Source organism: Salmo trutta, chromosome 39 (genome assembly GCF_901001165.1).
Source record: "Salmo trutta chromosome 39, fSalTru1.1, whole genome shotgun sequence".
In the NCBI taxonomy this organism is placed as follows: Eukaryota; Metazoa; Chordata; class Actinopteri; order Salmoniformes; family Salmonidae; genus Salmo; species Salmo trutta.
Window position 1 is genome coordinate 6,224,741 of NC_042995.1, and position 23,063 is coordinate 6,247,803.

Sequence of the window (23,063 nt, forward strand, 5' to 3'; positions counted from 1 at the left end):
TATAGCTAGCAGAAAACAAAAGACCCTAGATACTATCACTAGGAGAGTAAATACAAATATAGCTAGCAGAAAACAAAAGACCCTAGATACTATCAATAGGCGGGTACATACAAATATGGCTAGCAGACGTGATACCCATTACAAAGGAATAACATGTAGGCCTATCTGAAACACTACAGAAAAAAGTACTACAATTGTTGCATACAACAAACATAATCAAAAGTTGCCATAAAAAGACTTAGTACTGATGAGAATGAACCTTTGTGGATGCATTGAAAAATGATCTTGATGACAATCCAATGTTCCAGTTTTATCTGACAGTCTTTCAGCGTCAGTGGCAATTGAGGCATACTGTCAGTAGAACAATGGTCAATTGGTCGATTCAGTGTACTCCGACTATGATGGAGGGTATCCACAGATTTTTCAGGCCATTCTTGGGCAGCTATAAAGAGAGACGTGAGCCACTAGATTATTGCTATCAGGATGACGATCGCTGCCACGGGACAAACAGAGTGGATACCAAAGGACAGACTGTATGTGATCATATCTGATCACATCTGTATGAACCCACTCTAAACCAGAACCAGAACAGAGCTCGAACCGAAGTCATTCAGCTCACATCTCGGGCCCGGTCTCCAAGTCCAAAAACTTCACTCTGTATATTATCTGTACAGATGACGTATTGCCTTTACAGCACTGACACAGCAGAGGAATCTTTCCATAAACAGATGTGAGAGAGAGAGAGAGAGAGAGAGAGAGAGAGTTTGTCTACTGTTGGATTGAAGGGAGGGAATCTACACACTTCATAAATATTTATCTCACACATCAGTCTCTCATTTATTGGCAATAAACATCTCCTGCCTCTGACGTCTGCAGCTCATACAGGCTACGGAGGGCAGGAAGGAACATCCAGTGATAGGAGTAACTGTAGATGTATTCTAACCATGTCTGTGACATTGGTTTGGAAGAGCGAATATGACAATGACAATGACAATATAGTACTTCATGTAATTGGATGGCGCCAACTTTTTGCATTTGTAATATTTAGTCAATTGTAGTTGTCAGTTTTCAGTCATGGTCTACGTGACCCTGTGTTGCTAGTTGCTGTGGGTAAAGAGGAGAGGTGATGTCCTCAGGACCTTGCATAGCGAACAGACACACTCCTCTCCTCTGCCTTTTTCTGTCTGGAACATTGGCTCATTAGGGAAGCTGATTAAATCGATGGGACGAGGGTCAGGGCAGCCACTGGAGGGAGAAATGCTGTGCTGTGATGAACATGGAGATGAAGGAAGACAAAGACAGAAAGAGGTAGCGGGACGGACGGGGAAGTATAGGGTTGTTTGCAGAAGTGAGCGGGAAAGAGGCAGGGATAGAAAGAGTGGGGGGAGTTGAGGGAGAGAGGGATAGGCAGAGCGAGAGAGAAAGATAGGAATGTAGTGTTAGTGATTGTAGTTGGCGGCTCTGAGGGCTCTTCGCCACATGTTTTGGCTGTGCAGGGAGACTAGACGTTCCTTTCTGATGGAACCCTACAGAGCACAGGCGGAAAGCCACTCAAATCCTCTATCTAATGAAATAACATAACGTGTCTGTGTGTGTCTGAAAAAGAGGGGATGTCAAGAGAAGTTAGGAGGGATGTTACTTTTTCTCTTCTAAATTTCAACCAGATTTTTAATTGAGGACTAATTAGGTTCCAGGAAACCGGCCCTCAAGATTAAAGGAGAAAGTTGAAGTTTCAGAGAGACAATAATGAGGGTATGCAGTACTTTCTCTGTGTTCTGTCTGCCCAACAGCCCAAGGCATTTCATTACCAACCTCATTTATCTAATCGTCTGATTTTCTGAACCACTTTAAATGGGGCTATGATTGTGATTGGTTTGGGGAGCACACACTGTCCTGGTTCTTCTCACTTTAGCCCAGTTTGTGCTCCACTTCTGTCTGATGCTGCAGTAAAATGGATTTATTACATTCTTTCTTTTTTGAAACAGAGTTCCAAGTTCTACAAAGTTTTGGGTCCCACTTCTTATCTCCTACTCTTATTATGACTGTGGTAACACAGTGCCCTCTTGTCTATTACAGTGACCACCTGTTAATGAATGTCTATCATGTCTAATTCCTGCTGACCATGATAATAAGAATAGTGGTTTTCACTAACAAGTCTAAACTTCAAAGCTCACCTCAAGTCTTGGAGGAATACAACAAGCACATTAGATTTTTTTTAATCAAGCTTGTAATATAGTCCCGCTCTCATTTAAATGTTACCTGGTTCATTTTCCCTCAGATATTTCCCTTAAAAATAACTAACTCTTCTCTACCAGACGTGGTCTGCAGTAGGACCCAGGGGCCACCGAGGCGCCGACTCCACAGGGCTCACGAGCTCGTGTGTAAGGAATTGGCACAGCCAATTTGTTTCAGTGTGTGGAGAGCCTGAGTGAGGTGCGTGCATAGCGGACCTATAACTTGTGAAGATGTGCATGGCTTAGACAGTTCGTTTTCAACACCAGACAACTGAACTCTCATTATCAACCACGACGGGCATAATACCGTATACAGATCCTGTGCGTACTTTATATGACTTTGGTTGGACTGCAAGGTGTCGACAGGAGAATATTCCTTCCTTTCGCACATGCACAGCGACGCATTGGTGGAATGCTTCTAACGAATAAGGACTTTTATGGAGTTTCCTTCTTTACTTCGTCTTTGGATAGCTTTGGGACAGTAGAGCGCGGTTGCAGCTCCCCTTTTCCCGCGGAACTCTACCTGGATGGAAACCATGTCACCACAGCAACAGAACGAGCTGAGCCGCAGGACGTCAATCACCGGCGAGTCCAAGACCAGCACGCAACATGAACACAAGAGGGTAAATGAACGTCATAGGGAAAATCATGTGTTTTTACGGACTCATTCCCGATTAATGTGTGTGATTGTTATGCGTTTTAAAACAGAAAATACTTTTTGGGTCAAGTAGCTTATTGCAATTGTGTTGTGTTGCGCGCTCTGTGCCGCGTAGCGCACGGGCTCACACGGGGATTGCAGGTGCGATGTTCGGACTCAGCGTGTTCGCAGGAGGGAGTAAATCGCCGTTAAACCGACCCCTCCGGTTGTAGATACTAATCAGAATATCCATAGACAGATCCAGGAATTAGGCCTATGCAACTCAGTTATTTGCTGAAAACAGCACTACTTGTTGCATATCCATGCGTATATGTGAATTGGTGACATTTCAAAAGCGTTTCAATGCTCTGAAACCATAGATCTTATGCAGTATATAAAATGTGACACATTTACATAATTTAGCAGACGCTCTTATCCAGAGCGACTTACAGTAGTGAATGCATCCATTTCATAATTTTTTCCCCGTACTGATCCCCCGTGGGAATCGAACCCACAACCCTGGCGTTGCAAACACCATGCTCTACCAACTGAGCCACACACCTTCGTTTGAAACCTTAGGCTTTTATCATATAGCCAACTGTAGGTTATTATAGGACAATGATCAACAGTTGGAATGTATAGATTCCCCCTCTGCAGTCTTCTGAATCAGTAGTTGTGTTGTTTGTGTGTTTCTCTCTCTCAGCTATGGTGTTCTGTAGCCGGGTATTTCAGTCACTGGCACCACTATAGTGTCTGGCTGCGTGGGGACTGGCAGCCTTTGGAAATAGGCTTTACCCACTGCTCTGCTTTGTGTGGAAATAGCAGTATTCAGACCCTTGACTCAGTACTTTGAAGCACCTTTGGCAGCGATTACAGCCTCAAGTCTTCTTGGGTATAACGCTGCAAGCTTGGCACACCTGTATTTGGGGAGTTTCTCCCATTCTTCTCTGGGATCCTCTCAAGATCTGTCAGGTTGGATGGGGAGCGTCGCTGCACAGATATTTTCAGGTCTCTCCAGAGATGTTAGATTGGGTTCAAGTCTGGACTCTGGCTGGGCCACTCAAGGACATTCAGAGACTTGTCCCGAAGCCACCCCTGCGTTGTCTTGGCTGTGTGCTTAGGGTCGTTGTCCTGTTGGAATGTGAACCTTCACCCCAGTCTGAGGTCCTGAGCGCTCTGGAGCCGGTTTTCATCAAAGATCTCTCTGTACTTTGCTCCGTTCATCTTTCCCTCGGTCCTAACTAGTCTCCTAGTCCCTGCCGCTGAAACACATCCCCACAGCATGATGCTGCCACCCTTACGGTAGGGATGGTGCCAGGTTTCCTCCAGACGTGACGCTTGGCATTCAGGCCAAAGAGTTAAATATTGTTTTCATCAGACCAGAGAATCTTGTTTCTCATGGTCTGAGAGCCTTTAGGTGCCTTTTGGCAAACTCCAAGCGGGCTGTCATGTGCCTTTTACTGAGGAGTGGCATCCGTCTGGCCACTACCATAAAGGCCTGATTGGCTGAGTGCTGCAGAGATAGTTGTCCTTCTGGAAAGTTCTCCCATCTCCACAGAGGAGCTCTGTCAGAGTGACCATCAGGTTTTTGGTCACCTCCCTGACCAAGGCCCTTCTCCCCCGATTGCTCAGTTTGGCCGGGCGGCCATATCTAGGAAGAGTCTTGGTGGTTCCCAACTCCTTCCATTTAAGAATGATGGTGGCCACTGTGTTCTTGGGGACCTTCAAAGCTACAGAAATGTTTTGGTACCCTTCCCCAGATCTGAGCCTCGACACTATCCTGTCTCGGAGCTCTACGGACAATTCCTTCGACCTCATGGCTTGGTTTTTGCTCTGACATTCTCTGTCAACTGTGGGACCTTATATAAACAGGTGTGTGCCTTTCCAAATCATGTCCAATCAATTTAATTCACCACAGTTGGACTCTAATCAACTTGTAGAAACATCTTAAGGATGATCAATGGAAACAGAATGCATCTGAGCTCAATTTCGAGTCTCATATAAAAGGGTCTGAATACTTATGTAAATTAGGTATTTCTGTTTTTGCAAAAATTTCTAAAACCTTTTTTCGCTTTGTCATTATGGGGTATTGTGTGTAGATGAGGGGGAAAAATAATTTCATCAATTTTAGAATAAGGCTGTAACGTAACATCATGTGGAAAAGGTCAAGGGTTCTGAATACTTTCCGAATGCACTGTATATTACTGTGTCATAATAACTGTCATTACTGATGTAGTATAGATGCCTTTCTTATAACCAGTAGTGACAGCTGATGTCATCACAGGATAGGTCCTAACTGTTTAGGTCAGCAGATGTGGCTGCTGACCAGCAGGCTAGATAACCCTGATAGGCTTAACATAAATAATTGGTCCGTTGAGGAAACATAACTATGCCTAAAGTCATGACACAAACCATTATCTGTACCGTTCAGAATAACATGTTATTTAGCTGTTTACTTTGAGATGGAACAGGCAATGCTTTACATTGTTGCCCATGTGCCATGTATTAACTTAATAACCAACTACTCTGGTAACCAGGGTTGGGGAGTGACAGATTACATGTAATCTGTTACATGTAAGGGATTACAAAAAACGGTAACTGTAATCCGTTAACAGTAAAAAATATTGTAATCAGATTACAGATACTTTTGAAAAACTAGATTACTTTGAGGATTACTTTTAAATTCAGAAAGGATGTTTGCAAAACAAATCTTTGACTCTTCTCTGTTTTCTCAATGACAATCAAATCGGTATTGAAAAAAGGAGCAAATTTAAATTTGTTCCACCTGAGCGAGACTGACCACAAGTCAGAGACCACTATGATGACACACCACATGTGTTTGATGAATCACGGGACAAGAGCAGGAATAGGCTTTGGTAGGCCACAGTCCAATCTGTCTTCCAATGTTGCGACTTCTGTCGGCATTCAAAGATTATCCAACTTGAATAAACGCTTGGAGGGAAGGATGACAGCAGTGGTGTAGTCTACAGCGATACGGATATCACTTATTATTGATATTATCACGACAGTGTGTAGGAACGGACCAAGGCGCAGCGTGAATATCGTTCCACATCTTTTATTTTATTGTGAAACTTAGCCAAACAAACAATAAACTATAAACAAAACACAAACCGTGACGAAAGAGGTGCAACATGCACTAACTCAAAATAATCTCCCACAAACACAGGTGGGAAAAACAACTACTTAAATATGATCCAACGAGACAACGATGACCAGCTGCCTCTAATTGGGAATCATACAAAACCCCCAACATAGAAAAAAGAAACTAGAACACAACATAGAAAAAATAAACTAGATAAACCCCCCCAGTCACGCCCTGACCTACTCTACCATAGAAAATAAGAGCACTCAATGGTCAGGACGTGACAGAACCCCCCCCCCCCAAAGGTGCGGACTCCGGCCGCAAAACCTGAAACCAAGAGGGAGGGTCAGGGGGGGTGTCTAGTGTTGGTGGCGGCTCTGGTGCAGAACGAAGAACCTTCTCATCCTGCGGATCCACCAGCATTGGAGGCGGCTCTGGTGCAGGACGAAGAACCCTCTCATCCTGCGGATCCGCCAACATTGGAGGCGGCTCTGGTGCGGGATGCAGACCCCCCCTCCGCTTGGAGCTCCCCCCACTTTCGTGGAACCGGACCGTAGATCGTCGCCGGAGGCTCCGGACTGGGAACCCCCTCTGGAGGCTCCGAACTGCCGACCGTCGCTGGAGGCTCCGGGCCGGGGACCGTCGCTGGAGGCTCCGGGCCGGGGACCGTCGCTGGAGGCTCCGGGCCGGGGACCGTCGCTGGAGGCTCCGGGCCGGGGACCGTCGCTGGAGGCTCCGGGCCGGGGACCGTCGCTGGAGGCTTCAAATGTGGAGCCGGAACAGGTCTCGCCGGACTGAGGAGACGTACTGGCAGCCTGATGCGGGGAGCTGCCACAGGGCTTACCAGGCTGGGGAGACACACTGGAGGCCTGGTACGTGGAGCCGGAACAGGTCTCACCGGACTGGGGAGACGCACTGGAGGCCGAGTATGTGGAACAGGCACAGGGCGTACCAGGCTGGAGAGACGCACTGGAGACCGGATGCGTGGAGCAGGCACAGGATATACTGGGCCGTGGAGGTGCACTGGAGGTCTGGAGCGTAGGGCTGGCACAACCCGTCCTGGCTGGATGCTCACTTTAGCCCGGCAAGTGCGGGGCGCTGGCACAGGACGCACTGGGCTGTGAAGGCGCACTGGCGACACAGTGCGTAGAGGTGGCGCAGGATATCCTGGACCGAGGAGGCATACTGGAGACCAGGAGCGCTGAGCTGGCACAACCCGCCCTGACTGAATGCTCACTTTAGCCCGGCAAATGCGGGGAGCCGGCAACGAGCGCGCTGGGCTGTGAATGCGCACTGGAGACACAGTGCGCATCACCTCATAACACGGTGCCTGACCGGTCACACGCTCCCCACGGTAAGCACACGGAGTTGGCTCAGGTCTAAACCCTGACTCTGCCAATCTCCCTGTGTGCCCCCCCCCCCAATTTATTTTAGAGCTGCCTCTTGGGCTTCCATCGTTGCCGTGCTAATTCATCGTATCGTCGCCGTTTCTCTCTCGCTGTCTCCGCCTGCTTCCATGGCAGGGTCTTGTCCCCTGCCATTACCTCCTCCCAGGTCCAGGATGTCCTCCATTCTCTTCTCTCCCGGGCCCAGGATCCCTGCTCCTCCTGGGCACGCTGCTTGGTCCTTTGGTGGTGGGAGATTCTGTCACGACAGTGTGTAGGAACGGACCAAGGCGCAGCGTGAATATCGTTCCACATCTTTTATTTGATTGTGAAACTTAGCCAAACAAACAATAAACTATAAACAAAACACAAACCGTGACGAAAGAGGTGCAACATGCACTAACTCAAAATAATCTCCCACAAACACAGGTGGGAAAAACAACTACTTAAATATGATCCCCAATTAGAGACAACGATGACCATCTAATTGGGAATCATACAAAACCCCCAACATAGAAAAAAGAAACTAGAACACAACATAGAAAAAATAAACTAGATAAACCCCCCAAGTCACGCCCTGACCTATTCTACCAGTGAAAATAAGAGCACTCTATGGTCAGGACGTGACAGATATCGACATAGCTCATTGATGTGAATCACACTGCTGCTCTCTCATTTAGCTATTTGCACCTTACGTGTTGTGGATGGCTGTTCACAAATCTAAATGTGCATTTGAACCCAATAATGGTTGAATTCAAAAAGTTTAAGATGCCTATAAATCATTGCGTTTGAAACCAGTGGACAGCCAGTGAAAAATTTGCTGTTGCAACAGCTGCATAGTGCGGATCCAAGCCTATGGAATAAAAGTGGGGCTTTTATTGCTCAGTCTAATGCTGATAAAAAAAATCCATAGGCCTACTGGATACATGCTCAAACTTGCACACTTTTGATAGACTTAAAGGGGCAATCTGTAGTTGCTACGTACATTTTTGGACTTATTTTTCCATTAATATATATATATATAATTTAATCGTATTATTATATGTAGTAGAAAGCGATGGGTTAGAAGAAGCCTACATAACCAACCCATAAAGTAAAATGTAACATCCATATAGGGCCAGCTATGTAAACTTTAACATTGATTTATCCTGCAATAGATGTCGTTCAACTGGTAACATACATTTTTGTCTTCTTCTAATGCCTCTTAAGGGGAAGGTAATCTAAAAGTAACAATGTAATCAGATTGCGTTACTGAGTTTGGGTAATCCAAAAGTTAGGTTACTGATTACAATTTTGGACAGGTAACTAGAAACTGTAACGGATTACATTTAGAAAGTAACCTACCCAACCCTGCTGGTAGGTAACATGTTGTAATGCAATTAATCAGCTGTACATCGGTGACCTCAGATGAGGTATGACTGACCCCACAGTTGTACACAGGGTTACCTGTAGATTTCAGAGAGGGATAACCTCTGATTTTCCTATTTACGTATTCACTATATTTTTTTACCTTAAAATAAGATCATCCACCCTCCAATCCAATTTGGACTCCCAATCCAATTAATTAATGACTTTTATTGTCCCTCAAAAGGAAAGTCTCTCCAGAGCTCCCTACAGTCTACAGTACATTACAGGAGACATCCCTCACTGAGAAAAGACCACAGTCCTCTCCTGTCAGAGGGGACACCTCTGCCCTGTTATATAATTGAATCCTCCATTGTTAAATTCACTTCCCTCAAACTGTCTGCTTGGAGGCCATGCTAGCGGTGACTGCTGACACCAAAGTCGATGGCGAGTTATCGCATACATCTAGTGTAAACGTTATCTCTTTACCTCAGACCACAGTACGCTTTGTAACCATTGTTTAATCAGGATATGCTGTATGTGTCTGTCCAGCCAGCCAGCTGCTGCTGTGTACTGTAAACAAGGTAAAACCCATTAGAGAACATTAGTCAGAGTTGAAGACATATTTGGGCTGTTGGATCAGAGTCTCTGCTGTGTCTGGTGTGTCTGTACAGCTCTCTCTCTCTGTTTCCCTCCATCTCCACCCCTATCATACCTCTCTCTCTCTCTGTTTCCCTCCATCTCCTTTCCTCTTTCTCCATCTCCACCCCTATCATACCTCTCTCTCTCTCTCTCTCTCTCTCTCTCTCTCTCTCTCTCTCTCTCTCTCTCTCTGTGTGTTTCCCTCCATCTCCTCTCCTCTATCTCCACCCCTATCATACCTCTCTCTCTCTGTTTCCCTCCATCTCCTCTCCTCTTTCTCCATCTCCACCCCTATCATACCTCTCTCTCTCTGTTTCCCTCCATCTCCTCTCCTCTTTCTCCATCTCCACCCCTATCATACCTCTCTCTCTCTCTGTTTCCCTCCATCTCCTCTCCTCTTTCTCCATCTCCACCGCTATCATACCTCTCTCTCTCTCTGTTTCCCTCCATCTCCACCGCTATCATACCTCTCTCTCTCTCTGTTTCCCTCCATCTCCTCTCCTCTTTCTCCATCTCCACCCCTATCATACCTCTCTCTCTCTCTTTTTACCTCCATCTCCACCCATATCATACCCCTCTCTCTCTCTGTTTCCCTCCATCTCCACCCATATCATACCTCTCTCTCTCTCTTTTTACCTCCATCTCCACCCATATCATACCCCTCTCTCTCTCTGTTTCCCTCCATCTCCACCCATATCATACCTCTCTCTCTCTCTTTTTACCTCCATCTCCACCCATATCATACCCCTCTCTCTCTCTGTTTCCCTCCATCTCCACCCATATCATACCTCTCTCTCTCTTTTTACCTCCATCTCCACCCTATCATACCCCTCTCTCTCTCTCTCTCCCTCCATCTCCACCCTATCATACCCCTCTCTCTCTCCTCCACAGAGGATGAAGTCTCTGAGCCATCGTCGACAGTCCGCTCCCTCTTTGGTCATCAACAAAGCCCTGACCAGATCCAGAACTTTCTCCAGGTACGTTGGGGGACCAGGGACATTTCACATAAACTAGGTGTAAAGGTCAAATCCTAGCTCAACAAAAATTACACAACTCAACGTTTCCTGTAAATCTCCCATCAATATCACACTCGGAGCTTGAGTTAAGTGGGTTTTCCAGTTCGGATTCATCTCTCAAGGTAGAGCGCTAAGTCAACAGTTTCCATTCTATTTCTATGGTTCTCTCTTGGCTAGGGAAGTGGCCATGGGTTGTGATGATCATAGATCAGAGAGGTCAAGGGTCACACTGGCTGAACATGAGGAGACAGTCTGTGTGAGTTTGTGTGTGCGTGCGAGTGAGTGTCTGTGTGTGCATGTGTGTTTTTGTAAGTGTGTGTGTGTGTACGTGCATACCCTGGTCAAACAGGAGACAGCAGTGCACGCTTTACATTTTTTTTAGGGTTCTCCCCATAGGAGAACCCTTAGAACCCTCTGTGGAAAGGGTTCTACATGGAACACAAAAGGGTTCTACAAAGGGTTCTCCTATGGGGACAGCCTTTTAGGCTCTAGATAGCAGCCTTTTCTCTAAGAGTGTGTTATCAGTCTGAGTTAGCTGACTGACCCAAACAGGGAGACAGACCAGACATCCCCGTCCCATCCTGGATGTGTGTCAGGGTCATTACTGCTTAGACGACCCCTGGGACTCTGAGCTGTGATTGAGAGGAGTGGAAGGAGCTGAACCAAGTTTTTAATTGAGTGAGAGTTGCGCCTACGTCTTCCAAATACTCAGAGGGGTGATCTCATAATCTGCACCGTACTACAGATGCTTAACAGGAAGGAATGGAACGACTTCATTACTAAGAGAGGAACAGAGTTTTTCCATCTGTTTGTGTGTGTGTTCACATGCTATATGTCAAGGCAGTTGTGAAATGAATGGTTCACATTGATCTCCAGTTGTTGTTATACACACACACACACACACACACACACACACACACACACACACACACACACACACACACACACACACACACCAAGCTCCTAGTCCTAGAGTGGTTCTCCTCTCAGGCATCGCTAATCCTCTCAGATAGCTAATCCATCCCAATCAGGATCTGGGATCTATTAATATCCCTGGCTTTAACCCTCTGTCCAGGGCAGTGAATAACCATATTAAAGAGATACTGGAGGTGTGTTCATCCGCCCTGGTGACTACTAGCCTAACTGACCCCTTTCACAGCGGGGACACATTCCATTTAATTCAACACTTCAATCACAACCACATACCCCATAATGTTGATTCCCTGAACTGAAGTTCCTGCATACACTTTTTACCTTTTGTTAAGATTGTTTCGGTTGTATAACTTGGTTAGGAAAGAATATATTTATTTATTCTGGAAAACTGTGTTTAGATTCGATGTATACCTGATATTCTCTCCCCAGAGAGAGCTTCCTGGTTCCTGTGTGTCCAGAGACGTGCCCATTGGTCCAGTCGTTCCTGTGTCCTGATAGGGCGTTCCTCCTGCACGGCCACGTCACGCTGAAGACAGGGCTGCAGACGCAGGACAGAGACCTCTTCCTCTTCACCGACATCCTCATCATCGCCAAGTCCAAGTAAGAGCGAGAGAGGGAGGAGGAAGGTGGGAGATAGAGGGGGGAGGATGACAGAAGGGCAGTGAATGAACATGAAAATGAGTGTGTGAGTGAGTCTCTGACATCTGTTGTTTGTCATCCTCAGGTCTCCCACACACTTCAAGCTGAAGGCCCAGGTGTGTGTGGGTGAGATGTGGACAGCCCAGTGTATGGAGGACGTATGTGAGGGCAGCACCAACCCAGAGAGGAGCTTCGTCATGGGCTGGCCCACCTGCAACTGTGTGGTCACCTTCAGGTACACAACAGACATTCTGGGTCTGCACTCTGCACTGCATATTTCTGAGCAGTGAAGCACTGCTTATATATACACAGCAGAGGAGGCTGGTGGGAGGAGCTATTGGAGGACGGGCTCATTGTGATGGCTGGAATGGAATTAATGGAACTGAGTCAAGCCTGTGGTTTCCATGTGCTTGACGTGTTTGATACCGTTCCATTTATTCCATTCCAGCCATTACAATGAGTCTGTCCTCCTGTAGCTCCTCCGATATATATTATGACCTTTATAGGTTGTATATATTTCAACCTGGTACATTTTTACAGGTGGTTCTATAAGTTGCTGTAGAAAGTATTTAGGTTCTTATTTGACATGTTTAGGTTGCTCGTGCTGTTCTGATGTTTATGGTTTATCTTTACCAGCTCTGAGGTCCAGAAAGAGAGATGGCTCTCCATGCTCAAAAGGTGAGCAACGGATAAGCCATTATGGTTTATCTTTACCAGCTCTGAGGTCCAGAAGGAGAGATGGCTCTCCATGCTCAAAAGGTGAGCAACGGATAAGCCATTATGGTTTATCTTTACCAGCTCTGAGGTCCAGAAGGAGAGATGGCTCTCCCTGCTCAAAAGGTGAGCAACGGATAAGCCATCATGGTTTATCTTTACCAGCTCTGAGGTCCAGAAGGAGAGATGGCTCTCCATGTTCAAAAGGTGAGCAACAGATAAGCCATCATGGTTTATCTTTACCAGCTCTGAGGTCCAGAAGGAGAGATGGCTCTCCCTGCTCAAAAGGTGAGCAACAGATAAGCCATCATGGTTTATCTTTACCAGCTCTGAGGTCCAGAAGGAGAGATGGCTCTCCCTGCTCAAAAGGTGAGCAACAGATAAGCCATCATGGTTTGTCTTTACCAGCTCTGAGGTCCAGAAGGAGAGATGGCTCTCCCTGCTCAAAAGGTGAGCAACGGAGAAGCCATCATGGTTTATCTTTACCAGCTCTGAGGTCCAGAAGGAGAGATGGCTCTCCATGCTCAAAAGGTGAGCAACGGAGAAGCCATCATGGTTTATCTTTACCAGCTCTGAGGTCCAGAAGGAGAGATGGCTCTCCCTGCTCAAAAGGTGAGCAACAGATAAGCCATCATGGTTTCTTCTACTGTAAACGTATGTTGATGTGTGTCCAGTATGTGTTCTCCCTGTGGGCTGAATCCTTACTTTCCTGTTTTTCCAGTCGAATAAAAGAGGAGAAGGAAAAGGATGATCCTAAAACCATTCCACTGAAGGTGTTTGGGAAAGGCATCGGGAGTTGTGCTCAGGCCGTCAGTAAGACCTTGGGTGTCAGTAACTCTGATTCAACGAATGAGGTTGTCCGACTCGCTCTGCAACAGTTTGGTGTCACGGTGTGTATAGAATCGAGCAATACTGTTTTTTTGTGTCTTGTGTTGTTATAATCTTGACTAATGTAGTTTTTGAGTGTTTTTGTTTATCTTGGTTCTTAGAATATCTTTGTGTTCCATAGAGCTGTGTGAAGGACTACCAGCTGTGGGTAAGCTCCAAGAGGGACAACGCCCCTTACCCTCTAATTGGTGAGATTCTAACTAAGGTCTTGCATGGAACTAGCCTGGAACTAAATCCTACTGGAACCCCTGAGCTCTGACCTTTACGCCCTAACCCTCTCCCAGGTCATGAGTTCCCTTTCAGTATCCAGATGAGTCATATGCGGGAGCCCCTGTCGCAGCCGGGCCGCAGGGACACAGTTCCACCTCCAGACAGACAGAGGGCGATGCACCGCGACCAGGTACAGGTGGACAAACAGTGCCAGTTCATCCTAAAGACCCGATGCAGCTTCACAACAACATCTGTGATTGGTGAGGACTGAGGAGGCGCTTAATGTACTAATACTAGTCTATAAAAGGTTTATTAATGGTCTATTACTGGTTGTTACTGATGGTCCAGGATTGGCTTGTTTTTGCTGTCACGCCGACTCATTATTTGATTGCTTCCCTTTCTCTCCTCTCTCCTATGTTGCACTGGAAATGATTTGATCTCTCTGTTGTGACCACGTCCTGTCTGACCTGACATCTCTCTCCAGTAGACCCCGCTCAGAAGCCCTTCAAGCGAAGGCGTTCTCTCATCAACTGGGCTTTCTGGAAAGGCTCCAATCCTAACCTCCACAGTTCCTCTACAAACCTCTCCTCTCCTGCCCCCGGCTACCTGTTCGGCCAATCGCTGAGCACCATCTGTTGGGACAACTCCCTGCCCAAGCCCGTCATGGTGAGTGAGGTGATGATATCGTAGTGACATCATCACAGTGATTTGAGGAAGTCGGTTGAAAATGTATCCATCTCATCTGTGTCTCTCTCTCTCTCTCTCTAGGCCATGCTGGTGTTTCTGTACAACGAGGGTCCGTTCACGCGGGGGATATTCCGACGGTCAGCGGGGGCGAGGGCGTGTCGTGAACTCAGGGACAGACTGGACTCTGGGGCTCAGGATGTCCCGCTGACACGGGAGCACGTCTTCATCATCGCTGCTGTGTTTAAGGTGCACTCTCTAAAACACGCTAGACAACTCTGAAGACTGTGGCGGCAGAATTACATCAACTATACCAATGTTATGATGTGTTATGTAGGCCTTATGGCAGACGGAGGGTTCAAGTGAAGTGGAACCAAATGTACTTTCATCAGGAAAAACAGGTTTAACATTTGTGCTTAGTAAATCTGGTCACCTTGTAGGACCATGGCAGATGAAGCTGTAAAGAAACATGCTGCTGTCACATTGATGCTGTAGTGTTGAGGTTGGGCAACAACAAATAACTGCCTTAAACTATATAACTGATCAATGCACCATCATACCAGGTCATTTAATGCTTTAAAATGGCTGCAGAAGTGCAATTTCTTACCGATCTCTAGAGCTTCCGTCCAGTAAAATGACATCAACACATACAGGGGGAGTTACTGGCTAGCTACAGCGGCTACATTTAGCTAACAAACTGGCTACGTCAGTCGCAGCGAGCATGACCAGAAGGACACGTCGATGAACCACCAAAGGCACACTCCATTTTCTGTTTGAAAATTGAGAACGAGGCGGAGTTGGACCGTTTTTCGTGCCCAAAGTCGACCTTTAAGCCTTGTGAATGACTCATTTCAGGGAAGGACATTGTCCTTGCTTGCCAAGTGTTACATTACACCTGTGCCCTTGTGGTGTGTTGTTGTCGTCAATCCAACTATCGTCTCGTATCTCTATGGGTGACACATACGAGCATGTAGTAATGCAGCACAGGCTGTGCCAAAAACAATAGCTAAATAGAGATAAGGTTGTCAAATGTAATCTGTAGCTCATAATCTGGTAATCTGGTAGGGATCCACTGAATGAGTCTGAAGACATTAACAGTTACATCTAAAAGTCTATGACAACAAATGAAGGTGTCCACCTAAAACTTCACCTCAAAATGAACTTCAATGACATTTTACTGTTGTATATTTTTTCCACTATAAATTGTGTCAGTCTAGTGACTCTGGTCTCTGTCTCGACATTCAGGACTTCCTGCGGAACATTCCGGGCAGTCTGCTGTGTTCAGACCTCTATGAACAGTGGATGGATGTGATGGAGGAAGCAGAATCGGAGGAGGCAGAGGAGGAGGAGGAGGAGAAGGCACAGGATATAACGAGGTAGACAGACACTTTCCATCCTCGCCTGTGTCAGCAGTAGCCTACTTGGATAAGTGGCGTAATTGCCCAGTAACAGGCTGAGTAATGAACCAGGTGACTTAGTTATGAAAGGGAAACTCCTCTATAGGGTTTTAAGAGTGCCAGGATCCACTGCTTCCCTCAGCTCAGTGTTCTAATCATAGAGTTTTATCTCAATGGTTCACAGAGCTTTTCAGCTAGCTCCTCTAAACAGGCCCAGGGTTAGGGAACTGAAGAGAAGGACTGGACAGCGTCAGCACGACTGTAGGCCGCTTTAAAGTAGGAAAATATCGGGCAAACTGAGTATTCCTCCTGGGCATTCAACTATTTGTTATCGATTCGTTCCACCCAGTCACAAGGGAGCCGCGTGAGTGAGGGAGTGTGTGAACTGTTATGTTATCATTCATTTCTGTGCCGGAAAGCAAGAGTCCATGTTCAGATGGAGGTAGAGGTAGCCCTTTAAGACAGATCTAGGATCAGATTACCACTTTACTTGAATCCTAATCAAACCATCAGGCTGATGAGAAACATCTGACCACGTATCAGTCATTAGGGGCAGCTTGTACCTACACAAATCAAATCAGGTTGTATCATTTGTATTTTTGTTGTATTTTAAATGTGTGTGACTGTCCTTGTCTATCAGTGTTTTATTACTAGTCATGTTTTGTGGTTTTTGTAGTCCCAGGAAGAGTAGCTGCTGCTTCTACAAAAGCTAATAGGGATACAAATAAATAAACAAACCAGGGTCTGGAGTTTTTCCTGTCAGGGAAAACTGTAAATAATAGACATTTTGATAACCAATAATAACCTTTGACCCATCAGTGACCCTCCTTCTCTGCAGGCTGATTGGTCTACTGCCCAAAGAGAACGCCCTGTTGCTACGCCATGTGGTTGCCGTGCTGCACGGTATCCAGGAAAACGCCCATGACAACCAGATGAACGCCTTCAACCTGTCTGTGTGCATTGCTCCCAGCATGCTCTGGGCTCCGGGCCCCAGCAGCCCCGAGGTGGAGGGGGAGGGCGCCAAGAAGGTGAGGGTAGGACTGGAGGGGTAATGCACATAAGCACTTTCCCTTGACCCCTAACCTTTATCTAGGCTAGGCTCCACTTAAGCCTTTATCCTGTAACCTAGTGAATGGTCACTCAAACACTGGAAAACCACAGTAGAGTAACAGTTAACATGTAGCTGGGAACTTAACAGTAATGAGACGGTAGCTGGAAACACAACGGGCTCGCTAGGAGATATGCAACGCATTTCCTTCAGCCTGCAGGGTCAGCACTGTTCTCACACTCGTCTTGCGATGCACACACACACACATTCTACCCCTTCCCTCACAATGGGTGTTGTTTTTTCTCTGAAAGTGTAGCAGTTAATTCTAATTCTATGGCTAACAGATTTGTCAGACGGCTCTGCTAACATTGCAAAAATGTATTATGCAACAAAGTCTTAGGTTACAAGTAAGTTCATGTGTTCCATAGCCAGTTCAATAGTCCCTAGAAGCTTATCTCGCGTGCTGAGACTGAAAATACAGACAGGGCAACATCAATGTAACCATCAGAGCTATTTTGGTGATGCATTTGTGTCAGTTCATCACCATATCAACAGAATGTCCAACCCACTCGGAATAGATTGTTCTTTCTCTGAGAAGGTTATCTGGTAAATTCCCATCACTCACGTCACTCCTGCGTTCCTGTTTCATACAGTTAGAAAGCTGTGAAGCCCTTTGTCCTAAGAATAGACTCACTTCTCCATCTTGGAGACTGATTTCTCATGAGAAAAACACAATGTGTTTTAAACGCTAGTTGTTTGTTTAACTCAAGGCCTAATAAAAAGATGCATAGAGCTCAGTGTCTGTAGGAGTCCCTCCAGGTTAAAACCTGTCCCCTGTCCTGTCCCTAGGTGTGTGACCTGGTCAGGTATATGATAGAACACTGCCAGGAGGTCCTGGGAGAGGATGTCACCTCTGTGTTTGGAGGTCTACCCCGGAAACGTGCCGAATCGGGTATCACACACACTAACATCTCTGTTTATGCAAAGATTCCCCTGCTCAAAAGCACACACCATCTAATTTTCTCCTCTTTCTCTCTGTCCACCTCTCTCTCTTTCTCATTCTCTCCACAGACGTGTCTTCCTTCCACCTGACCGACTCGTCTTATGACAGCCTGGAGAACATGCTGAATGATGACAGCAGTGAGTCTCCATGCCTCCACACCTCACGGCGACACTGGAGAGCCAAGCCCCTGCAGGGCAGCCTGGACTCGGTCCTCACCCTGAGTGACTGTGACCTGGAGCAGCCCGACCTGGACACAGACCCCGACACCACAGACCCCCAATCTGGCAACCACCACCACCGTGATACGATCACACAACCTGGATCTGGCAACCTCCTCCAGCCCTCAACCCCAGCCCGAGGCAGGACCAGGAAACTCAGCCCAGCTGCGCCCCCCTCCTCCTGTCCCAGCCCCCCAGCTCCTCGGAGGGGGGGGAGGAGGTGCTCAGAGCCGGCCATAGGGTACTCTGTGGCCAGCTTTGTGGCGCGACTGGCAGGGAACGCAGACAGGCTGGGCAGCATCGATGACCTGGCTGGAGGTGGGGAGATGTTTCACAGCTTACGGAAGGATGGACAGACACACGGACCCACACACACAGGGGAGTGGAATGGCAGTAAGGGTGTGTGTGAGGGTTTGGGGTCACAAGGTGCACAGACGCGACGCCGGGACGCAAGCTACTCCAGTCTCTCTTCGCCGCCCACCTCCCCCACCCGCTCCTCAGTGGACTCCCTGGACAGCCTCCTCTCCCACTCCAGCATCCAGTCCGCTGCATTCTGGCAACCCAGGGCCGTGACCAGCGCTGCAAGATTGCCTCCCTCCCCTGCCCCTCCTGCCCCTCCTGTCCCTCCTGGTCCTCCTGCCCCTCCTGGTCCTCCTGTCCCTCTAACCCCCATATCTTCCTCTACTTCCACCCATAGTCTACCCATCCCCACCCCAGCTCCAGGCCAGGGGCTCAGTCCCAATATCTTCCCGCCGAAGGAGATCCCTTCCTGGGGTACTCTGAAGGGCTGCAGGGGGCTCCATCCCAACACCTGGTTGAAGAGAGGCCGCAGACTGTCGCTGTCGCAGCAGGAGGATGGGGGGGGTGTGGTGAGTTCCATTACATGTGGTTGTTTATTAGTACTGTTCATTCATGGAATGTCTCTCTCTCACAGACTCATCATTTATCTTTCTCTCTCACTGTAGGTGGGTTCCACTAACAAGACTCTCCCCACTAGCAAGTCATGTCAGGATAAAGGAGGGCTGAAACAGTCGTTTGAGGACCCCCCCAAGTCCAGCCTGGCCAGCTGCCCCCCAAAGGCAGGAGGGGTGCAGGATCGCGGCAGGGTGACCAAGGACCGAAGATCCAGTCAAGGCTCGGTGAGCCCACCATTGCGCCAGAGGTCCCAGGAGCATTTCCACTCTTGCCCCTCTCCCTGCTACCAACCGACAGACAGACCCTTCACTGTCAAAGAGCTGAGAGAGATACACAGCCGGGCCTGTGCAGCGAACAACACAGGATATGACCTCACAAACCAGGGAAGCCGTACCCCTCCCCAACATGTGTTCTTTGGGCAGGGTGGACCCAGCTTGTCCCTAGCCAGGCAGAAGACCCACTCGCTAGCCCAAGGCATGGAGGGTCTCTCTGAGGGCAGGGGTTCCCAGCGCCGGAGCTCCGAGCCTGGGGCAGCACATCTAGGCGAAGCCCTGGTTCTGGATAAGGCCTCACATCCGGAGAGGCTTCATAGGGAGGCCAAACTGGGTCAGAGGTCAAAGTCAGTGGACGGGTCCCAAGACCTGGGGTTGAAGGTGTCCGACACGGACCAAAGCGGGGCTCCGAAGTTTTGCCTGTCTCCCTCTGCCACCAAGGCTGTGAGGGACTATTTCTCGTCTCACACGCGCAGCAATCCCCATAGTGGTCAGCAGGTGGCGCTAGCCCTGATTCAGGGGCAGAAGGAGCGCCTCAGGAGGTGTAGTGATCCCATGCTGGAGCCTGACTTTGACCAACTGCTCTTTGCTGAAGAGTCCTACGTGTGAGACCATCACTGGTTGTGAACAGTCACACTAATGCTTCTACATTCTACATACAGCTGTGAATGTACAGGTAGAGTCATTTAGGACCATAACAGAACCAAAACATGGCGCTTATGAGATTCACATATATAACAACCTTCTGCTTATTGTGGACAAACATTCCTATACTTACAATGCACTTTGCTTTTCAGAATCAATTGGTAATAAGACTTATATATTATTATAGATTCTACTAAAAGAGCTCACTGAAGTGAATGTATCATGTACGTATTAGAACTAGCAAGGGAAGAGTAGTTTCAGATTATGTAATGTGTCGTTTTAGATCGCAGAAGTCAACAAATGTACTTTAGGGATCATGCTATTTGGTTGGATTACATGTGAGATTATTCACAGGGACCCTTGCAGTGGACTGCCTATGATAAGTATACGATTACTAAAACGTTTACCTCTAAACAAAAATTCCTTACTAAACCGTGTCATATTTAGACAGTGTATGCGAGGCTGTGATTTTGCATTGACAGTATTTTGTAAATAACAAAGACGATCTTGACTGCCAATGAATCAATGTTGACAATGACAAAGCAAAGTGCTTTAAGCTTACAGCTGTAGTGTTTCCTCAAAAGATTTCTAAAACTTTGTATTTCAATCTGTACATGTGGCAGGATGTCTGTGTCTGAGAGATGTGCTCCATTCACTCTGTATCGCTGAAGTGTTACTGATTCTGCGATAGAAATCTAAAGGTCATTTCCCAATTGAGCTGACAGAGTATGCAGCCTTTACCGTGAATGCAGTCATCGCTAAAGCGAGAACGTTGCCTTTAAATTTCAATCACGCTGTAAAGTTGAACTTCCACGATGCGGATTGAATAGAGCCCTATGTTTGTATCGATCCGTTTGTGTCTGAGAAGTATACATGAATTATACAATCTGTACGGTAAAGTTACAGCATATGCAGTATGATTGCTTGCTTATTTTCTACATTTGCAGGTATTCATTTCATACTAATTGCTGCCAATTGTGTTATGTGCATTTTCACATAGCTTTCTACACCATAAATTGTGCTTTGTATTTGTGCCCATAGGATGCTTTATAATGTTTAAAGGGTACACACTGTGCTGTATTGAGATTGTACAAGCTGGCAGATACCGCCGCTGCTTTATTAAACAGGCTACTACACTCATTTGATGTGTAATGCATAAGATAATCAGATCCAAAAATAAACCACCTTGGCAAGTAAGACTAATGGTGCCGTTGTTTCGTTTTCTCTGAAATGTTCTCTGTCCAGTAGCACCTGGGAAAATGTCTTTTGAAGTTTGTATTAAATTCAATTACACCCAAACCCCACTGAACTCAAGTTCAGCCAATCACCCACTGTCACCTCAATCAGCAGGGCTGGTGCACCCTGGGGACTCCAGAATGCCAGTTTGATGCCAAGCTGTTCTGAATGACTGATGTAAGAACTTATCTAATTAATTTTGCCATGTTGCCAACCAATTAGCCTAGCGCAGTAACTTCCAACATAGATCCAGCTAATAATATCTACAAAATGTAGATCAGGGTGACTGACAGTGACTGACATAACAAGAGGAAATATAGAATGTAGATCAGGGTGACTGTCAGTGACTGACATAACAAGAGGAAATATAGAATGTAGATCAGGGTGACTGTCAGTGACTGACATAAGAGGAAATATAAAATGTAGATCAGGGTGACTGACAGTGACTGACATAAGAGGAAATATAAAATGTAGATCAGGGTGACTGTCAGTGACTGACATAAGAGGAAATATAAAATGTAGATCAGGGTGACTGTCAGTGACTGACATAACAAGAGGAAAACTACTGATGCACAACCACATTTCTAAATTGCACCTTGTGTTTTCTACTATTCTAACTCTCAACAGTAAATTGAGCCCCTGACTTGATTCCCCACCCAAAGTGAAATAATATATATTTGTCTACAAAAGGGGGGCCACAGGCCGCCAGTTTCCCAACCCGGATGTAGATTGTATGTGGTTCCTGTTTGGAAAGAGATTAGCAGGCATACTAAATCAACAGATTCTGGTTCTATTGTTTGAAAACTGACTCTTCCCAAAGTAAAGTAAAAAAAAATAGATATAAATTCAACATGTAAAGTGTTGGTCCCATGTTTCATGAGCTGAAATAAAAGTTCCCAGACATTTTCAAATACGTACAAAAAGATTATTTCTCAAATGTGTTTACATCGCTGTTAGTGAGCATTTCTCTTTTGCCAAGATAATCCATCCACCTTCCAGGTGTGGCATATCAAGAAGCTGATTAAACAGCATGATCATTACACAGCTGCACCTTGTGTTGGGGACAATAAAAGGCCACTCTAAAAAGTGGTTTTGTCACACAAGTCTCAAGTTTGAGGGAGCTTGAAATTGGCATGCTGACTGCAGAAAGGTCCACCAGAGCTGTTGCCAGAGAATAGAATGTTAATTTCTCTACCATAAGCTGCCTCCAACATCGTTTAAGAGAATTTGGCAGAACATCCAACCCGCCTCACAACCGTAGGCCATGTGTATGGCATCATGTGGGCAAGCAGTTTGCTGATGTCAACGTTGTGAACAGAGTGCCACATGGTGGCAGTGGGGTTATGGTATGGGCAGGCATAAGCTACAGACAACAAACACAATTGCATTTTAATCGACAGCCATTTGAATGCACAGAAATACCGTAATGAGATCCCGAGGCCCATTTCTTTTAAAGTATCTGACCAACAGATGCATATCTGTATTCCCAGTCATGTGAAATCCATAGATTAGGGCCTAATTTATTTAAATTGACTGATTTCCTCATATGAACTAACTCAGTAAAATCTTTGAAATTGTTGCGTTTATATTTATACATTAAGAGGAGTGAAGCATATGAAGGACTGAAGTAATACCCCTTCCTGCTGTGTGTCATTTTCTCATTAAAGAACATGTTGGAGGATCCATTTTCTATGGTTGTGCAATACATAATGTTAGTATAATAGTATATTCCCTTGAGGGTGGTTTCTCTTCAGAGCCAACAACAGGACATGGGACAGACTAATTACAAATAGTCTATTTTTACACAGCATTTCTCTGACTATACACAGATGAGTGCTTTTTACAATCACGTGAAATATGAAATGAATATTTGGCTACACGAGTGGTAGGACAACACTAA

At 46.4% G+C, this 23,063-nt stretch overlaps 1 protein-coding gene across 4 annotated transcripts; it reads left to right on the forward strand.

Moving 5' to 3' along the window:
- Positions 1-2,417: 2,417 nt before the first annotated feature.
- On the forward strand, positions 2,418-21,130 carry LOC115179198 (rho GTPase-activating protein 20). 4 transcript variants are annotated; one of them, XM_029740573.1, is made up of 15 exons: positions 2,418-2,857; positions 10,237-10,322; positions 11,724-11,894; positions 12,019-12,168; positions 12,570-12,611; positions 13,369-13,537; positions 13,657-13,723; positions 13,820-14,005; positions 14,230-14,411; positions 14,514-14,678; positions 15,675-15,805; positions 16,665-16,854; positions 17,724-17,826; positions 17,946-18,964; positions 19,061-21,130. In XM_029740573.1, the coding sequence occupies exons 1-15, from the start codon at positions 2,762-2,764 to the stop codon at positions 19,889-19,891; spliced, it is 3,588 nt and encodes a 1,195-aa protein (XP_029596433.1). In that variant the 5' UTR covers positions 2,418-2,761; the 3' UTR covers positions 19,892-21,130. The 4 variants fall into 4 exon arrangements, with proteins under 4 accessions (XP_029596433.1, XP_029596436.1, XP_029596435.1 ...); XM_029740576.1 differs by having other exon boundaries at positions 14,233-14,411; XM_029740575.1 differs by lacking the exon at positions 12,570-12,611 and adding an exon at positions 12,651-12,692.
- Positions 21,131-23,063: the final 1,933 nt, after the last annotated feature.

Coding starts and splice junctions, on each gene's coding strand:
- LOC115179198 (XM_029740573.1), top strand. CDS start 2,762: ATGGAAACCATGTCACCACAGCAACAGAACGAGCTGAGCCGCAGGACG. Junction 14,412..14,513: donor CCCTGCCCAAGCCCGTCATG/GTGAGTGAGGTG, acceptor CTCTCTCTCTAG/GCCATGCTGGTGTTTCTGTA. Junction 17,827..17,945: donor CCGGAAACGTGCCGAATCGG/GTATCACACACA, acceptor TTCTCTCCACAG/ACGTGTCTTCCTTCCACCTG.